Raw genomic sequence first — 18,321 nt, 5'->3', positions numbered from 1 at the left:
CCACCCCTCACCCCTCACCCCTCGCCCCTCACCCCCCACCCCTCACCCCTCACCCCCCACCCCTCACCCCTCACCCCTCACCCCCCACCCCTCACCCCCGGAATAGACCTGCCGCTGTAAATCCAACATGGCGGCCATTCATGAAGTCGCGCCCGATGCTTTACCGTATTTTGATCAAGGATATGATGACCCAGGAGTTCGAGAAATGGTATGTATAACTCCGCTTATAAACAGAATCTCAGTCCTGCATAGAATCCAATAAAAAGGCGAAAGATGTTTGTTTTGGCCTTGTCTTTCACGAGTTGAAAGCTTTTCTTCTTGACGACCTTCGCCTATTTAGGAACAAATTTTAACTCCAATTTTTTAGAAAAAACTCTCTAGCCAGGATTTTAGTAAGCAGAAAATTTTCCCTTGAGCAAATGAGGAAGACAAGAAAAATCTCCCTCCTGTAGCAAAATCATCAGATAGAAGATGAGCCTCGATCGATGCTTGTCTGACTGATCGAGCCTTGTACACTCTTTTGGAACTTTGTAGGTAAACCAGCTAGTGGAAGAAGAGACCAGACGTTACAGACCAACAAAAAACTACTTGGACTTTCTTCCTACACCAGATTACGATGCATTTGAGGTGAAAATTTCCACATCTTGTCTTATTTGAAGCTTGAGGGCCAATATCAGATTGCAGACTGCAATGTAGACAAGGCAAAATGTAAAATAGTCCTTGTGTGTGCTTGAAAATCTGACCAAAATCTGTAAAAAAGTGGAAAGTGGTCGGGATCTTTGCCCGTATAAAGTGTGGACAAACTATAAACTCAAGCTACTAACTTTAGACCAAGACTGTTCACAGTCCCCCTATTTTTCCATGGGATTCTCAAGACTGGTACACTTCGATGAAGTTGCCGCCATCTTGGTTTGTAAAAGCAAGCGCGATCTGGGAGGAGTGTCTAAACTACCGAGAGGAGCCGGAGTGGGGGTTAGTTGAGTGGAGAGGGAAAAAATAGCCGCAGCCGCCGCCTGACTCTCGCTCAGCTCTCTTCTGTAGTTTAGACACTCTCCCCACATCGCACTCGTCCAAGATGGCAGCAGCTCCATCGAAGCCTACCAGTCTCAAGAATCCCATGGAAAAATAGGGGGACTGTGAACAGTCTACTTTAGACCACAAACTTCCATCTTGAAAGTCTGTTGAAAATACTGAACCACTGTAACCCTGTTCTTTGTTGTCAGCCAAAAGTAAGCTTTTATTAATTATTTTCTTATTTGTCCATGCATCATATTAGACACCGATGTTGAAAAAGGAGTTCGAGAGAATAAGCAAAAGACAACCAATGGAATTACTTAGCATGAAAAGGTATGTGCTGAAAATTATATAAAAATTTAAAAATACAGGTTGAAGACTATGTACATCTAAACATCATTTAGCCACTGAGAACAGCAAAGGCAAAGACAAAATTGAAATATTGGCAAAATAAATGTACTAACTACTAAACGTACTGTGTTCAGACTATAAGAATCGACCATTTTGAAAAACCTGTTTTTGTTTTCCTTCACACTTAGCCAATGGCAAATTTCCAGGAGAGTTTTTTCTCTTTTGCCCACACTGTCGCTCATGTTTTTCTCAATTCCAATTCCCCACACATTTTTCCCATATCATTTTATGGTCTATAAGAGTATAGACCAGAGAAAAAACTGCTGTTGATTTGATCTCACTGATATTCCCTTCATTCACTCTTATTTTTCTTTGATAACTTTATTACAAACACATGGGTCTACGTAGTAGATAATTTACAGAACAGTACAAAATCAACGTAAAAGATGATTTAACCTTGGCATTCAAATTCCTCTGAATTTGCTTCAATTTGGAATACACACAGACTGGTTCTTGTGTCAGGAACATAGTTCCATGTTTACTTGTAATTTGGGAGCTTGAATTCGCCCAACATTAGCCTAAAAACTGAACCAACTGTCAAGTGATGTTTGAGAATGATGTATTATTCAGTAAATGACACAGGCATGCTCAGAAAAAAAATGCGAGTGCTCCTATCAGGAGTCGAACCTAAGACCTTCCGATTACTAGTTCAGATGCTCTACAACTGAGCTACAGGAGACTCGTGGGAGCTGAGGCTATTAAACTAGGTTCATGGAACAAACATCCTGCATACTGCTAGGAGCTTCTTTGTATTTTTTTCCACATTTGTAAGCCAGTTAGCTTTTGATCTTGTAGCTATACCATGCATTTTATTCACTCTTAGGTATGAACTTCCTCAACCAACTGCAAACCAAAAACACGACATCACATCCTGGACGGAAGCTGTAGACAACTCCTTGGCTCAATTGGAACATCAAGCTGAAAGGTACAGATCTGCACATTTGTGCTTTTCAGAAGAAAAAATTGTCATGTTGGGAGGTGTGATACCAATACCTGGAAAGCTGTGTTACTTCCATGGAAATACATGTATCTTATCACATTGAAGGACCATAGATTGTATTGCATTAAAATTACTGTAAATGTAACTCTAAGCACATTCTCTTTTTTTTCAGAATTGAGAACTTGGAGCTGTTATCCCAATATGGCGGTGCTGCATGGAAACTTCACAATGAAACCTTGACTAGAATATTAAATCAACAACAAAAGAAACTCATGGATATCAAGTAAGACAAAAACTGTTGACTATAAAGTTCCAGATTTAGCAATAACTCCCTGACAATAGATTTACCCAGGTAAAGAAGTGGTAAAAATTAATTTGAGGGTTGCCAGTACAGTACTTAATTCTCAAAAAAGTGAGTGTGTAAATTTAAAAATACATGAACATTTCACAAGAAAATAATATTCACATAAGTAGAATAACTAAATCATTGTGCACCTTTGACTGAAATTTCCAATGGCACAGTGTTCTCATGTTGCTGTTGTGGTCTTGGAGAGTACTTCTGCAACATGAAAATTTGTTGGGTAATACAGGGAACTTTTGTTTATAATTTGCAACTTGCAATCGGCAAGTTGCAAGAGAATGTACCTGCCCATTTTACTTGGCCTTTAGTTGAAATTTCTTGCTCAAACAAGAAGACTGAATACTCATGCTATACGGGTGCTATTGTTTGTGATTTAACAGCTCCATGATTTATGTTCTTTTGTGATTTAGGAAAGAAATCCAAGAAATAAATTGGCAAAGGAAAACAGAGCAGGTGAGATCTGCGGTCAGAAATAGAGTTTTTCATCTTTCATAACCACAATGGGTGTGCTTTTAAAGCACCTTTTTGCTACTCACTACATGTTTCTATCACAGAACAGAAAGTGAGTGAGTAGTGTAGCCAATCAAATTACACATGTAGCATTCAGGATAGAAAACTCTTACGCGCGTGTGTGTGTATACATAATAATTAAACTTTTGTTTGTACTTTACCAGACAAAGGCTGGGGATGAACTTCAACACCTGGAACAAAGGTGAATTTTAATACTTAACAAAGAAATCTGATTGGATTCATTGTGTCTTTTCTTGATTGGTCAGATGTGAGTACTTCAGGTCTATGTGATATGAGTGTAACTTTAGCCTTAATTCTCAGACATAAATACACAGCTTAGTTTAAGGACAACGCCTTCTTTTGTTTCTGTGCTACATTCTGCGCATCTTGAGATGGTCTAAGAAACTAGGGTTCCTTAATTTAAGGATGGTACTTACTAAAATTAATACATTGATCTTTGCTTGTAAATAGTGCTCTATAAGTAGTAAATTATTATTATTATTATTATTATTATTATTATTATTATTATTATTATTATTATAATTATTATTATTATTATTTGAGTTACTATGTTAAAGCTATTATTATTATTATTATTATTATTATTATTATTATTTTATTATTATTATTATTATTATTATTATTATTATTATTATTATTATTATTATTATTATTATTATTATTACTATTTTGTTGATAAAAGCAGATTTTAGCAAGGGGTAACCACACATTTTCCAGAGATAATAAAGCTTCAATCTGGAAAATATGCCATACACTGCTACATATTTTAAACCAATTAAGAATTGTTGTTGCTTAATTATCTGTGAAAAATGCCAATTTTGCTAAAAGTTTTGGATTCCTAAAGGCCTTGCTAAGATCTGTTCATCCCACAAAGTTATAAACTGTGCAAAATACCTTCACATTAGGAGGCACAGTCCTTAAGCATTACTCACCAGGTACTGCAATCTGTTTCCACCATGGTCAACAATAATTGAGAGTGTCTAATAAATGTTTTATTTGCTTCCAGCTGGGTTGGTCTGGTGTCCAAGAATTATGAAATAGAACGAGCTTGTGCTGAACTTGAAGCAGAAGTAGAGAGGTTAAGACAACAACAACAAGAACAGCAACAAGAAAGATGGTGAGATGAATTGCATTGAATTTTATTTGTTTATTCCTTGAGTTGAGGTGAATCATATAGATTACCCTTGATATGAGCAAATGACATTCTGATTGGTAATCTATCACTAGGTTATTAACAAAGAGTTTCCATTTGGCTGTGACTCGTGTTTTTACCATGTTTTGAAGTCATCTGTACATTATTAGGGTACAACAATTTGTCTTGTACATTGTCTTGATGTCATCTTACTGGAACAAAATTAGAAATATTTTCAAAAATCATTTGCTTGGTCACTGAGAGGGCAAATTTGGTTTTGTTGTGTCATTAGAGAGCACGCCTTTTGGCTAATGCAACTAGGCTAACAACGATTGTGGTTGGCCAACAATCTGTCTCCTTAATTTATGATAAATTTTATGAGAGAGGAATACAAGAAATGTCTACGGCTTATGATGTTATTCATGTGTCTGCTTTAATCACAAACTCTTCCAGACCAATCAGAAGGGGAGTTTTACACTGTCTATTGTATAAATAAACAAATAACCTTTACTACGTGTGGACTGAGTTGTGCACGCTACTGCCATTGGTCATTGCTGAGTTCTCATTATTTACATTTAGCAAAATTAAGGCGATTATTTACAATGTAAAGGGCAAAAAGCTGGGTCTTATGTCCAAAACCCAACAAAGCTGACTTTCTTGCACAACAGGTTAATTGGTAAATTGTGAAGATTATTTGTGTGGACCCCTTAAAGTTCTTTACTGATCCCATGCCCTTCAAAGTTAACTGGAACATCTGGAACTGACTGGGTTGGTGATGGGTCATGTCTCAAATAACTTGTTAAAAGACTCTTTCATTGGTTTCATTTATTCTTTTGCACAGATTGTCAGTACATCTGCTGGATCACAGTAAACAGACGCATGTTCACCATCAGAGACAGTCAGCGGCCTTCATCTCACAGACCTCAAATCACTTGCTGTCTCTAAGAAAGTGACATTCAAGCACAAAATAGTAAATATTATGTTATATCACACTCCGAGCTTCGTAAAACCTCTGCACTCTTATCTCCCTATTTTAAAATTACTGTTTTTGAGTCTTCATTGAGACCATTGAAATGAATGTGTTTTGCTGACCCCCACTGTAATTCAGCTTTTGGCTGCCAGCTTGGCTATTTCTATAAATATTTGTTATAAAACCTGATGACAATATGTTCTGTAAAGTTCACATTTATTTTGTACGAGATGGCCCAAGATGGATGAAATTAGTGAATCAGGCAGCACACTCCTACCAAAAAGTCCAAAGAGCATACCATCTCCTTCCCTTCAGGACTCGTGGTTTTTTTTAATTATTTTTGTTTTATATATTTTAAAGGCATAATATTCTCTCATATGTACAGGTTGCTTTCTTACTAAATAGAACTTAGTCCAAAGAAAGTTTTTGTTGTGTGTTGAATGTTGTTTCTGTTCAGCTTATGCGTCAATGAATTGCAAACCGTCATTATTCCAAGGCGATGAGAACTTTTTTAATTTTTTTTTTTTTTTAATTCGTGAAATGAGTCGTATCATTTTCGACCCCAGGGCCGTTAGTCATGCCCAAAAGAAAGAGCCCTGGGTCGAGAATGGACTTGTCTCTGCATAGTGCACGCGCAGCGCTGAGTCAAATCTGCTGAGTCGTGGTGAAATCGAGGGAAATAATTGTTTTATAATATACTCATCCACAGGATTAAATGCCAATTACCAGAAGAAAAAACAACGAAAGCGAAATAAGAAAGCTGTACTTTTCCTTTTTCTTTCGAAACGTAGGTTTTCCAAGAAGGGCAGTGGCGTTATTCCGCGTTATAGAACCATTCAGACTGCCGAAAATAGTGATAATGAAGAAGATAGTAATAATGAATGACCTCTTTCCATCGATCGTTCTTCTTTCGCACTCAATAGTCCGCCGCGACGGCGGGGAAACTTGCCGAGTTTCCGCGCTGTAGTGGGGAGGTTTTTGCCGCGCGCGCAAGGTTTTCCTTCTTACTTGATTATTTAGTTGGATTTATTTTGTTACCAAACATGCCCCCCCCTCCCAGAAGAGGCTGTACAGTGCGAGTGCGCGATATAATCCAGGAAAAAGAGAAAGACCCCCCCCTCCCCCCCCCCTCCTTCCAGTATATTCTAACTGGAGCCCTCGAGGTTTGTTGTTGGAATTACGGACCACGCCTAAGAATTACATATTAAAAGGAATAAAAAGGTCCGTACGTACTCAGTGTTTAGTGGATCTCTAATGGGTGGCGTGTACACTTATGCCCTTGCAATGTGTCTGGCGGGCGACAATGTGAGCATGGTTTTTCTTATTAGTCCCAGTACTGAGATTTGAATCAGCACTGTTGTAACAACAGAAAATGATGATGGATTCCGGCATTGCGCCGCTTGGACACCAAGTCGAGACCTTGTAAAAAACGTCATCCAGACAACTTTCGTCAGAATTGTACAGTACCCGCTTATCCTTTTTTTTTTAAGTACTGGCAAGGTTTTCTGCATTGAATGTGAGCAAACCTCAGTTTCGGGCTTTCGGGGTTCGAGCAACGCGCACGCTGATCGAGTGCCGTGACCGAAATCGTCGTACATTGCCACAACTTCTATTTTCATAACCAATAAGCGACTCGAAAGAGCAACTCACAAGGCCATATTTTTCAAGGCGTCCAGGAAATTGTCTAAGCAGAAAATGCAGGAAAGCCGGAAATGTTTTGCACTTCAGCCATTAAAATCTCCGCACCCCCACCATGTTACAACAAATTCAAGCTCAGCAAGTTCAAGTGAGGATCAAGTTTTATTTGTTTACCAGCCTGTTAAGGAAGTTGGCTATGAGAATCTGTTTTCACCGGAATAGAATCCGAGCAATGCCCGCATGTTTTTGTTGAAACATTAAGGTGAGTATGGCTGCTAGTCGCACCAACAACCGCAGCATTTATTTCCTTGATCTATCACCTTCCAGATTTGATTCGACTCATTTGCGGTTTAACTGTCTCTAGGACATTACAAAAATGGCTGCTCTCTGGGGGCGACCCAGCCTCCCTCGTAGACCCTCGTTTGGCTCGTCACGCAATCTTTCCTCGCCAGCGAACGTTGAGGAGGAAAGATTGCGTGACGATGAGGGATCCAAAAGAGCGTCTGCGAGGGAGGCTGCGGTCCACCTGCACTTTTGATTGGTGCAGGTCTATTGGCTCTCTGATCTCGCCCAGTAGAGGTATTAAATCCCATATCTGTCTCTCTTCACCTTTGATTCATTTCCTTATTTAAATCCTTTATCGTTCAATAATCTTTCATTCTATGACTTAGTTGTGGGCGTTTAGTTAGAATCTTACTGGCATCAACTCCAACAGAGACGGCATTCGGAAAAGCTAGAGCCGAGCATTTCTAATTTCTAAGGGCAAGACTCTTGAACCCTATGGAATGAACAGACGCGATGAAACTTAATCTGTCTATATCTCTATTTTTATAATGGCTTCTGTACAGGTAAGTTCTGCTCTCTATGTTTATCTACCAATCATATCTCAACTTTTCATTAGTATCATTATAAATACAGTCGACTTCCGATAAAACGAACCTTTAGGAGAAATTGAAAAAGGTTCGAGTTATCGAGGGTAAAATTATATAGAAAATGACCTGAAAGGAAAGGAAAATTGGTTCGAGTTATCGGGAGTCGACTGTATTGTAACCGTTTATTTTCAATTTTACTTAACTTTTTGCAGCCCCTGAAGCCCTGAAGAAGGTTAGTTTTGTCTAACCGAAATATTGGGCAATAAAATTATCGTTTTTAGCTGTCCGATCAGCCTAGCATTTGATTTGGCGTTTAGTTAAACGGATTATCCTCCCTCGCTTGCTAGTTCTTTCGTGTAAACTCTTCATTTATCGCGCGCTCGGTTATTCCCTTCCAATTGTTTTGTCAATCGTCAAACATTTTACTGATATTGAGGCCTAGAGTAAAACCTTGAGATAATGGGGATAGGGTACTCTAGAAAGTTATTTACGGGGAAGCTCAGCCCCGCGGTCCAAGCCCTTACCCCTTGCCATTTTGGACAGGAAAGGTAGCCCTTTGATGTACCTTCCATAGAAAATGGTACCCCTTTCACACACCTGCATGTACAGTAGAAACACTCTATCTTTTTTCGTTAGGTCAGTCCGAGATATTTTGAAAGTTCCTTTTCAATACCTAAATGACAGTTTTCCCTAAATCTTTCTGTATTTCGGCTCGTGAAATACCTACCCCCTTCCGGGCGGAGCATGTGAACAGGCTGTGAACCCGCTCCCAAGTGGGGTATAGGGAGGAGAGAAAGATTGAGCTCGGTCAGGGGAAAAAAGAGGTAGGTTCCCAGATTTTTCTCTTCCCCTATGCCCCACTTTGTCGGAAGCTGTTCACAGTCTTCACAGGCTAAGGGAGTGTAGTAACCCCTCCGAGAGCTCGCTTCACCCGTACTGTGCTGTTTGAACTGGTTCTGCTTAAAATAGAACTCTTTCTTTTTAAAGCCAACTGAAGTGTTATTAGCTTTTACCAAAAGTATCCTTTTCCTTTTTCTTATTTCACGTTCAGTCCAAGAATAGCCTATGATATCAAGATTTCACTAGCTAAGGAGCTAATAATTTGGCAACGATTTAATATCGGAAGCACGTTTGACAGTTCAAGCGGTTCAGGCGGATTAAATTTCAACTAATTCCTGCTGACTCTCTCTTGTTCTCTCCCGACTGGCTTCCTTTCGATCTGAGTCCCTTTGATCGACTCCACGCGCTGAGGAAAATTTGCTCCCAAGAGGAATTCGAAGGGGGAGAAATCTTTCAATTTGATTTTCTATTAGGCCTTGGGCAGAGATTAAAAGTTTTCTGGCGGTAAGAGATAGTCTATTTGCCGCAGACGGATACAAAAGGCCTAAGAATCTCGTGGGAAATCACAATTTTTCGCTGACAAAAGGTTTGTGGTCTTTCGATTCGTTCTCTATTGTGTTCTTCATGTCCTAATTAGGGGTAAATAAGATATTATTTTGAATTGTTTCGGTAGCGTTTGTGAAAGACTGACACCGTTGAATTTGCCAGAGAGGTGATCTTTCGTGGCCGCGATCTTTCGTGCTCACAACAACAAGCCGATTATCGAGGCACGACATGCTGTAAGCGAACATTGTCCATTACAAGAATTTAAATGGCGAGGATTTTCCTTCAAACCCTCGTTGCCTTCTGCCTTTTGAGGACAGTCTGTAAAGCCTCTAACGGCGATATTACGGCATCTTGTGCGTTACCATCATTTTCTGGTAAGGAATTGGCCTTCACTGGAAAAATAACGACTTTGTTTCGTCAATCACATGGGCACATCACAGCCTTGGTCCACGTGCGAAATATCTATCGGAGAGACGCACAGCTGAACAGGTTTTCTGTCATAAACACGGTGGATAGAGCGGCCTCGTGCGGGATTTATCAACACAAACAGGGAGACACAAGGCTATGGGTTGTAAAACGACATTCGAGTGGAATGCTGACAGCAATCGCGTCTCTACCAGTCACGATGGATATGGTCGATAAAATCCTCCGAGCTCTTCCAGGTAAGTATCATCTAATGCAGCTAATAGCACGGTCTGTGTAATTAATTTCAGTGACGATCCATATGTAACGTCTTATGCAATACCACTATCGTCAGCTAAAGCATGCATATTACATGACATTCAAAATCAGTGGATCAATCGCAGGGTCAAACAATTATTTTGATTGTGACACTATACGACATGAAATATGTATAACCGACGCGGCACAGGTATTAACATTTTCAGTGAAGACACAAACTTTTTATTGCTTAGTCGATCTGAGGATAACTACTTCATCGCTGTGTTTGTGAACGAAGAGAAAGATTAAAGTTGAGGACTTCCGTTTAGAACAAAATAATGTTTATTGACTTTGTTGCAAAAATACAGTATAGATCAATTTCAGTGGATTGAGGTCACAGATAGGATCGCTCAAGCTTTTTTTATCGGATTACCTGCAAAATGAACTTGAGACAAGTAATTTTGGCAATATTTCAAGCGTTTACCTTTGTTATCGAGTAAACACGTTGCTGCTTCCACTGATCCACATACAATTTGCATCATTATACTACTAAAAAGATAGACTAATAAGATAATGCAACTAATTGCAATTGTTACAGAGCGACCGTTATTATAAAATCATAAACGCCTTTAGTTGCTTTAAAGAGAAGATTCCACCAAACTTTGGCTAATCTTTCTTTCCCTAATAACCTCTTTTAGCGGTAAAATGAGCTATCAAATACTACGGGAATTTCCGCCGATGAACTTGTTTTGGAAAGATTATTTTGGACTCCGACTTTGGAAACATTCCGAATGAAAAGTGACTTACTTTTTTCGCTTCATAAAATTTTCTTCATTTCATGAACAAATTGCGAAACAGGAGAGAACTTTTAAAATGTCGATTACTTCAATTTCCTGTTGTTCAAAAATGAAGCAGAAGAATCGAGACGAACCAAGTGTGAGATGACGAAGGCGAAATCTACCGGAAGTGGGTTTAATTAATTGGCTTTTAATTATTTATTTTGCAAACATTTTTAAAAATTTGCATCACATTTCTGCGTGATTTTAACCATATATTTCTTGATCAAGCTCAGTCAAAAGCTACATTTTTTTCAATTAAAGAATCTAAAGAGATTGTTTTTGCCGTAATGTCAGCCCTGCAATCAAGTTTGGTTTATTTACACCTCGCGTCTGGCACGTGCAAAGATCTGGCAACGAAAAGTATTCAGAACAGTTTATTTGTGCGTCGTGTGGTTCCCCGCATTCAAAGGTTTCCGGAGTTTCCGGGGGGAGGAGCTAGTACCCCCTAATATAAAAGCTATATAAATGCGTGTAGCTCCAGAGGGTATGCTTTTTGAGCTGTTCTAGTCTGAGATAGGGTAAAGATTTTAACCATTTGATTTGACAGGCTGAAAACGGGTATGATATTGATTCCAGAAACCAGGTCTGAACAAGGGTGCGAATTTTAGAAGCCAGGTCATAAAAATGGCATTTTTTTTGGTCTGAAATAGGGCCAGGATTTGGAGAAACAAGCCGCACATACCCACAAAAGAATTCTAAGGTGTAGCCCTCCCCCTCCCCCCCCCCCCCCCCAAATAGAAAAACTTTTGATTGCAGAGGTCCATACAACGCAGGAATTAAACTTGCTGGTAATTTTGCCGGATCTCTCTTGTGAAAGACCTCGTGTCAGGCGTCACTTGAACGTGAAAATACAAAACTAAATGCAAGGCTGGCACTACGGCAAAGGGCAGATTTATTAGTGGCCAATATTTCGACTTCCTCAGGGTCAGAGCTATACTCCCCCCGCCCCCCCCCCCCCCCACCTCGCCCCTTCCAGGGGCACGGACCTAGCGTGGGACGGAATCCGATAGAGCCGAAAGATTGGAATCAGACGATAAAACGAAAATTGAAGTTTGACAAGAGCTGAAAAATCTCACCGTGTAGTAGATTACTGTACTGAAAGGTGGCGAAAAAGTTAATGTTTGAACTTTTCTTTGAACAGTTTAATTGTTTCAAACGTTTTAGAGCGACGAGAGCGCCAGCGTGTGTTTGCCACCCACTCCGTATCAAATATCATTCATTTCAGTTGCACATGTTGTTGGGCGTCTTCTCAAATTAAATCGATAGTTCTGTTATTCGCAAGCCGGTGTAGATACGATATAGCACTGACACGGGTTACGACTATAGTTTTTCACTCAGGAAAGAAGAGGAAAAACAGGAGTATTTTATATGCAACTGGGCGAAAAACACGTAATACCTCCAGTTGAATAGGAATAATTACATGTCAGGTAAATAGGGACAACTTCAATTTTAGTTGCTAACTGAGAAAGGAATATATTGAATTTAAACGCGGCATAAGCATGCAGATGTCAGGGGTGTCTTTTTTCCCTGGATATTCGTAATGTAATTAAACTGATTTAGTTAAAATTATAGTAATCAAAAAGTATTGAAACAACAAGCAAGTGGGAAAAGAGTGTACCATCACATACAGCACCCTCGGTGTTAACTGCCTTTACTTTTAATCCTATTTATTTAATACCGTAGTCCTATTAAACCGCACGATAAACCTTTTATTAATCTCATACCGGTAAATCTGATCAATTTATCATTTTAACCACAGAAATGCTGTTTGTATCTTTGTATATTTTGTATTCTTCGACGTTTAACCATTCATTTGCGGGCGTCAAAAAATTACAGTTGTGAAAAGTACGTTTTTACATCCGTAAAATAGAGCAAGTGACGTTACCGAAAGCCACATATGAAGATTTCCTCACGAAAGCCACTGATTTGATCACGCATGTTTACAAATAGCTTCAGCTTCATGGACGGTTCTTTGTATAAAGCCGTTTTGACATCGAAAGACATAAAAGAATGAAAGGTTAAAACCAAAAGTAAGGTTATACTTTAGTTTGAAACACTTAATCACTAATAGTTAAATTTATTTCAACGCCCAAGGTTTCAAATTTACGCAAGCATCTTAAATGAATCACTTGCGTGCTGTAGAGAGACGATTTTCACAGATTTTAGTTCTTTCGCGGCGTACAGTGTGTGCGTGTCATATCGTTTCCACGTGGGCGGTGAGATTAGATAATTGATATCCAATTTTCTTGAAAAATTTGATGTCCTATACATTGCCAGTATTCCCTTTTAGCTGCCTTTTACCTATAGTCAAGAAATCACGCGAGCAAGCAAAGAAGCCAAATTAAACTAGCTCGACTTGGTGAACAGCTCCCCTCGTCTGGTTGTTTGGCTCGAATTTGTGTCAGGGGAAGGTTACTCTCTCTTTTTTTCGATTATGCCTATGTCACGGATTCACATTCCTTTTAAAGTCTCGATTAGTTTTGGTGTCAAGTTAAGAGTGAAAAATTAAATTCGACGCTCAATTGAAAACCGCTTTACTCATCTCGATAAATAGAAAAGTAGTGAGCACTAAACTGAATAGCGCAACTATATAGAAAACTGTGATCACAGCATTCAATGGGTGGCTTTAAAAAGAAAGGGATTATGAAAAGCAGTTTACACATTCTTTAGCTAAGCCGTTCTATATTTGATATGTTTATTTAGATATCAGTGAGATTTGCTTGAGGCAAAATCCTCAAAAATAGTGAACTTAGAATGTTGACGCCCATTTTAGACAATTTCTTCAATCTCATTCACGTATGGCCCCCGCGAGATGAAAAATGTATCTCGGAGTTTCTGGGCATTAATTTCTGTAAGCACTGAATGCTTTGGCAGTAGGAGACGTGCTCCTCAGTATAATTAACTCAACGTTTTCGAAACCTTACTGACTTTAAATCGATTTTAAAAGTTATGCTATTAATTTTGTTGAGCACTTTTTTTGAGCATGCTGAGTTCTTAATCTTATTTTCCGGCGACAACTAATAAGGCAAGAAGTATCTTTGAGCACGACAGGGTTTTCTTTTATTCATTTTTTTTTTTAAAGTACGTGCAAAAATGGTGACACCCATTTATTTATTTCACATATTCTATTCCACATTCATTCCAAATTCATTCACATATTCATTTCTATTCACATATTCATTCACATATTCCACTCATCGACATGCAAATCCTAGCAGTAAGCAGATCATAGAGGTGCTTGGTTATGAAACTAGCGTCATGCGACAAACGTCCAAACAAGTGATCGACAGGTCGTAGGTTCGACTCTTGCGACACAGCTTAATACTTCACTGGATTTGAGTGAAATGAAAAAGTACCTAGAATGTGATTGGCTTAATACCCCCTCTGCTTTTAGCCAGAATAATTTCTGAGCCTGTGCTTTTTTGCTCTAGGATAGAACCATCCTTGAACATCAATCGTTTTCATTGCAGTCATTGCGGTTTGAGTTTCATTGTGTACCGAAGAGAATCGTTATCCTGTAAACACCATACTGCTGTGGATCGTGACAGTTTTCTAAGTAAATTCGATTTCATTAGTCAGTAACTTCTCGCAATTGCATGAAACAGCTGACAAAAGGCGTATAAAGAAGCGGATTTTCACTCATGTTAATATTCCTTTTATTTTGTCAGATCATTCTGCTGACGGCAGTACCAAGTTAGCTTTCCAACAGGGGAATGTACAATGCAACTCATCGAACTGTCAGTTTGGCGGTGAGTGTACTGTAGATTCAAGCGGCCTCTCGCGATGTGAATGCCGAATCTACTGCACTAGGCAGTACGACCCTGTATGTGGATCAGACGGTGTTACATATAAAACCCCTTGCGCCATGAGAGTTGCCAGATGCAAGTTTCAGAGGGATATAACCCGGGATCACTTCGGACAGTGTGGTAAGTAAGCTGAACACGTGAATCACCAAAAGTGCGAAGTCGCGTGACGCCAAGTGACGTAAGCGTATATTCTCGTACGCGAGCGTTAAACACGCGTCGATAAACTCTCCATTTCACCACTATTCGCGCATTTCGGCAGCTGACGAACATAAAACATGCGGACCGTTTTGCAGTCTCAAGAGAATCGATACACACGTTTTGTGTTCAACTTTATTTTAGTTCAGCAGAAATTCAACTGTTTTATCAACGCGATTATTTATGGGCTGGAGTAGCTTCCCTCGCAGGCGATCTTTTGGCTCGTCACGCAATCGTCCCAGCTGGAGAGGTGATGTGAGATCTTGAATGGAATGTTAGCGCCGAACATTGCTGCCTTTTTTCAATGTCATGGTTCCTTTTCAGGCGCATACATATCTCTTACTAACCGAGTTCGAGGTCCGTACTGTTAGTTACGGATCCTCGTTTGTTTCCCGCTGATTTATGGTCCGCGCGCTTCTTATTTTATCTCTGAGGTTAAACTTTTGAATTTAGCAGGCCGTACAGTGAAACACGGCCCGCAAAATTGACCAATCACACCCTGCGCGCACTAACTGAGATATATAATAAATTACCATTACGCGAAGTCACGCTTTGGTAAAAGCTGATCTTAGTACTACGGCTAACCAGTTACACGGGCCCGGAATACGCTTGGATTTTATGATGTCTTTTTCTCATTGATGTCTTTTAACAGGTGCTAAAAGCTGCAAAGGCCTGAAAAATGCTGGAGTCGCGACTACGGATGGAGAGTACCTCATATACGTACGCACAGAGTGTAACACGCCCATAAAGGTTTATTGCCATGGCATGAATACCAGTTCGCCTAAAGAGTTTATTACATTGCCATCTGGGGTACAGAACAACTACGCTTATATATATGCCAAGCGATTACCTCACAGGCCTTACTCGGCCAGGTACAAGTGCTCGGGGAAACCTGGAATGATGAACTACTCTGCAGCAGGCTTGACAAAGTTCCGAAAGGTTCGCGTCGAGCTCTCGAGAATGGCGATCGTCCGCGAAGATTTCACGTTCGCGAAGTCGGATCCGTTCTCCAGGAGAATCGCATACGGTTCGGCCGGCGATTGCTTTTCGATGCATTATGGCGGCTCCTGCAGAAGGGGACACTTCAAAGTGGATCTCTCTCAGACCGGCCTACGTCTGAAGCCATCTGTGCAATGGAAAGCGATAGGTTTTCCCCCCGGAATTGAAATGCACGAGTATAAGAAATCGAGGGACGGGACCATGGTGTCAGCTAAGTGCGGCGGTTGGTGTGGGAAGTGCCGACCTGTTGGAGAAATGCTGTTAGAACAGACTGTCTGCAGACAGGATGAAGGTGTGTTACCTTAGCCAGGGACGGATTCAGAACGTCGCGTGAAGGGGCGGTGGGGTAGGAAGCAAAACAAGGGCCGATGGGAGTGAATGGATTGGAAAATGTTTTAAAATCTTTAAGTTTTGTAATCCAAGTTGTATTTTCTCTGACAAAAATGGGTTGGACTAGTCTAACAAAGGCGAACATATTACATGCGTAAATTTAACCAGCCCAATTTGCAGGAATTTTGCGATGTGGAAACCCTGGAAAATAAAGATATGAATTAGGGTGCATTCCTAACTCAAAGTTAACTTGAAAATGTATAGTCTGCAAATCAGCCTTGTTTGAGTTAAAGGAAGAGTAGAGATAATTAGAAACGTGGAATGGCGTTTGGTCAAAATGTTTCCTTGTTTTCTCGCAAATTAAAGATTTGTTGATAAAACAAAAGCAAAAGGTCTACGAGGAAGTCCAGAAACGTACTTCTCAGAATGCTGTGTTTTCACCCAGATGGCAAACGTTTTTGGAAAGATCTAAAAAAAAGATTTAATCTTAATCTTTCTATTCGGACTTCTTCACTTCACTTGTCCCCTGGCGCCAAGATGGCGCATAGGGCCTCAATTTTATTCGGACTAATTAACGTTTATTAATGGCTCCACGTAGCAGAATAAGCCGTCTGCCCTTGAATCAACTGTTGAAAATATTCTCTGTATCTCTTTTTCCTTCCTTTAGATCCCTGCCAGTCGATCGTGTGTGAGTTCTACTCCATTTGTCGTCCCTCTAGTGATGGCTTCAGTCACGTGTGTGAATGTCCTTCCAACTGTTCTAAAGCCAATTCTCCGGTCTGTGGCAGCGATAGACAGACTTACGAGAATGAATGTGAGCTTCAGCGGCACTCGTGCACAAACAGAGTGAAGATCGCGGTGCAGAGCATGACTGCATGCGGTAAGCAAAAGACGCAGGCTCGTTACTTTCCTGCGCAGTGTAATTTCTAAAACGTTTCTACAGATAGATAATTTTTTCAGATCTCTCTCTCTCTCTCTTAGTCAGTGTTTATTTGAAATGGATAATGACATTCTTTCATTCCCGTGGTCACTCGAAATTATTCTGCGCTTGATTCTCGCATCCAAACACTTAAAAATATTACGCCTTTCGAGCAGGCAAATTTGGGACACTTCAAATGAAAGCTACTGAGCAGTACTTTTCTGTGCTGCTGTTTATTATGCTGTACAATGTGATTCGAACGTTTGAGTCTGCGGATGAAATCCTCAGGAAAAAATTAAAAATACTGAGCACTTTTTAGCGCAGGAATTTGAGAAAGTGATGATGGCTAGAGCTTTTCTAACACCACCTTTTTTTAATCTCATTATAGGAGTAAAACAACCTGTCCATCTAATGTTTGCTGTGGATATCTCGAGCATGGATGAACCCTCAGTTCTTGAAAAATCGAAAGGATTCTTCAAAGATCTTGGCAACAGATTCAGAATTCCCGAGGAAGGAATCGCTCACGGGTTCTTAAAGTTTGATCTCAGTGGTACAGCCAAGATGGATTTAGTAACATTTTACAACTACATTGCTTTACCTGCGTACATTAACACACTACAGAGCACTAAAAACAGGACCACTCTGGATCAGGCTATGAGGGATTCAGTATCTGGAGTACTGAATAGCTTTGAATATGATCCTAAGCTTAAAGACAGTCAGTACCCCAAGGTATGGAAACACCAAAATTCTACAGCAATCGGAAGTTAAAGCAAGGCTTGCATGCACTTTTACTAATAAGTTGCCATTACCATTTTGCCGTTTACCATTGCGCATATGCCACACATTGACATTCCAATCTTAGCAGTATGCAGGATGTTTGTCCCATGAACCTAGTTTAATGGCCTTAGCTCCCACGAGTCTCATGTAGCTCAGTGGTAGTGCATCCGTACTAGTAATCGGAAGGTCTTAGGTTCGACTCCTGATAGGAGCACTCTGATTTTTTTCCGAGTACGCCCGTGTCATTTACTGTTTAAAACATCATTCTCAACATCATTTAATTTCCAATGTTATTGATTTGTATTTATCATTTCTGTCTTCAGGCTATTGTACTTGTCACAGATGGTAGCAGTGTGACCTATCCTCAAGGTCTGGCCGGCATTGCCAAGTCGCTAAAGGAAGCGGGGATTAAAGTTGTAGTAGTCGTTGTTGGTGACGCAGATAAAGGATTGGAGAATGTGCGACCGTTAGCCTCGGAAGATAAGTTTATTTTGGTTGCAGGGTCACCTGACCGATTGAAGATTATGGTTCAACCAGCAGT

At 40.0% G+C, this 18,321-nt stretch overlaps 3 protein-coding genes across 3 annotated transcripts in view; 2 read left to right on the top strand and 1 right to left on the bottom strand.

The window, feature by feature from the left end:
- The window catches only part of LOC146484509 (uncharacterized), a 278,821-nt gene that overhangs the window by 85,395 nt on the left and 175,105 nt on the right, over positions 1-18,321 (bottom strand). The gene's annotated exons all lie outside the window — the stretch shown is intronic.
- LOC146484519 (pre-mRNA-splicing factor SPF27-like) lies at positions 118-5,784 on the top strand. Its single transcript, XM_085104511.1, has 9 exons — positions 118-208; positions 535-627; positions 1,277-1,347; positions 2,249-2,350; positions 2,538-2,648; positions 3,137-3,179; positions 3,401-3,438; positions 4,264-4,374; positions 5,231-5,784. Coding segments are annotated over exons 1-9 (651 nt in total). The 5' UTR covers positions 118-127; the 3' UTR covers positions 5,232-5,784.
- LOC146484518 (uncharacterized) overlaps positions 9,075-18,321 on the top strand; it is a 115,980-nt gene continuing 106,733 nt past the window's right edge. Inside the window, exons 1-7 of the mRNA XM_085104485.1 lie at positions 9,075-9,295; positions 9,383-9,917; positions 14,423-14,680; positions 15,408-16,046; positions 16,752-16,964; positions 17,392-17,732; positions 18,104-18,321. The exon at positions 18,104-18,321 is cut by the window's right edge and continues 17 nt beyond it. Coding sequence (XP_084960611.1) covers positions 9,521-9,917; positions 14,423-14,680; positions 15,408-16,046; positions 16,752-16,964; positions 17,392-17,732; positions 18,104-18,321 — 2,066 coding nt within the window. The 5' untranslated portion in view covers positions 9,075-9,295; positions 9,383-9,520. The remainder of the gene's footprint in view (positions 9,296-9,382; positions 9,918-14,422; positions 14,681-15,407; positions 16,047-16,751; positions 16,965-17,391; positions 17,733-18,103) is intronic.

Source organism: Pavona decussata, unplaced genomic scaffold (assembly GCF_977016875.1).
Source record: "Pavona decussata unplaced genomic scaffold, jaPavDecu1.1 SCAFFOLD_32, whole genome shotgun sequence".
Classification (NCBI taxonomy): Eukaryota; Metazoa; Cnidaria; class Anthozoa; order Scleractinia; family Agariciidae; genus Pavona; species Pavona decussata.
The sequence above is the reverse complement of the archived record's forward strand: the minus strand, read 5'-3'. Positions and strand labels throughout refer to the sequence as shown.

Coding starts and splice junctions, on each gene's coding strand:
- LOC146484519 (XM_085104511.1), top strand. CDS start 128: ATGGCGGCCATTCATGAAGTCGCGCCCGATGCTTTACCGTATTTTGAT. Junction 1,348..2,248: donor GAATTACTTAGCATGAAAAG/GTATGTGCTGAA, acceptor ATTCACTCTTAG/GTATGAACTTCCTCAACCAA. Junction 2,649..3,136: donor AAGAAACTCATGGATATCAA/GTAAGACAAAAA, acceptor TTTGTGATTTAG/GAAAGAAATCCAAGAAATAA.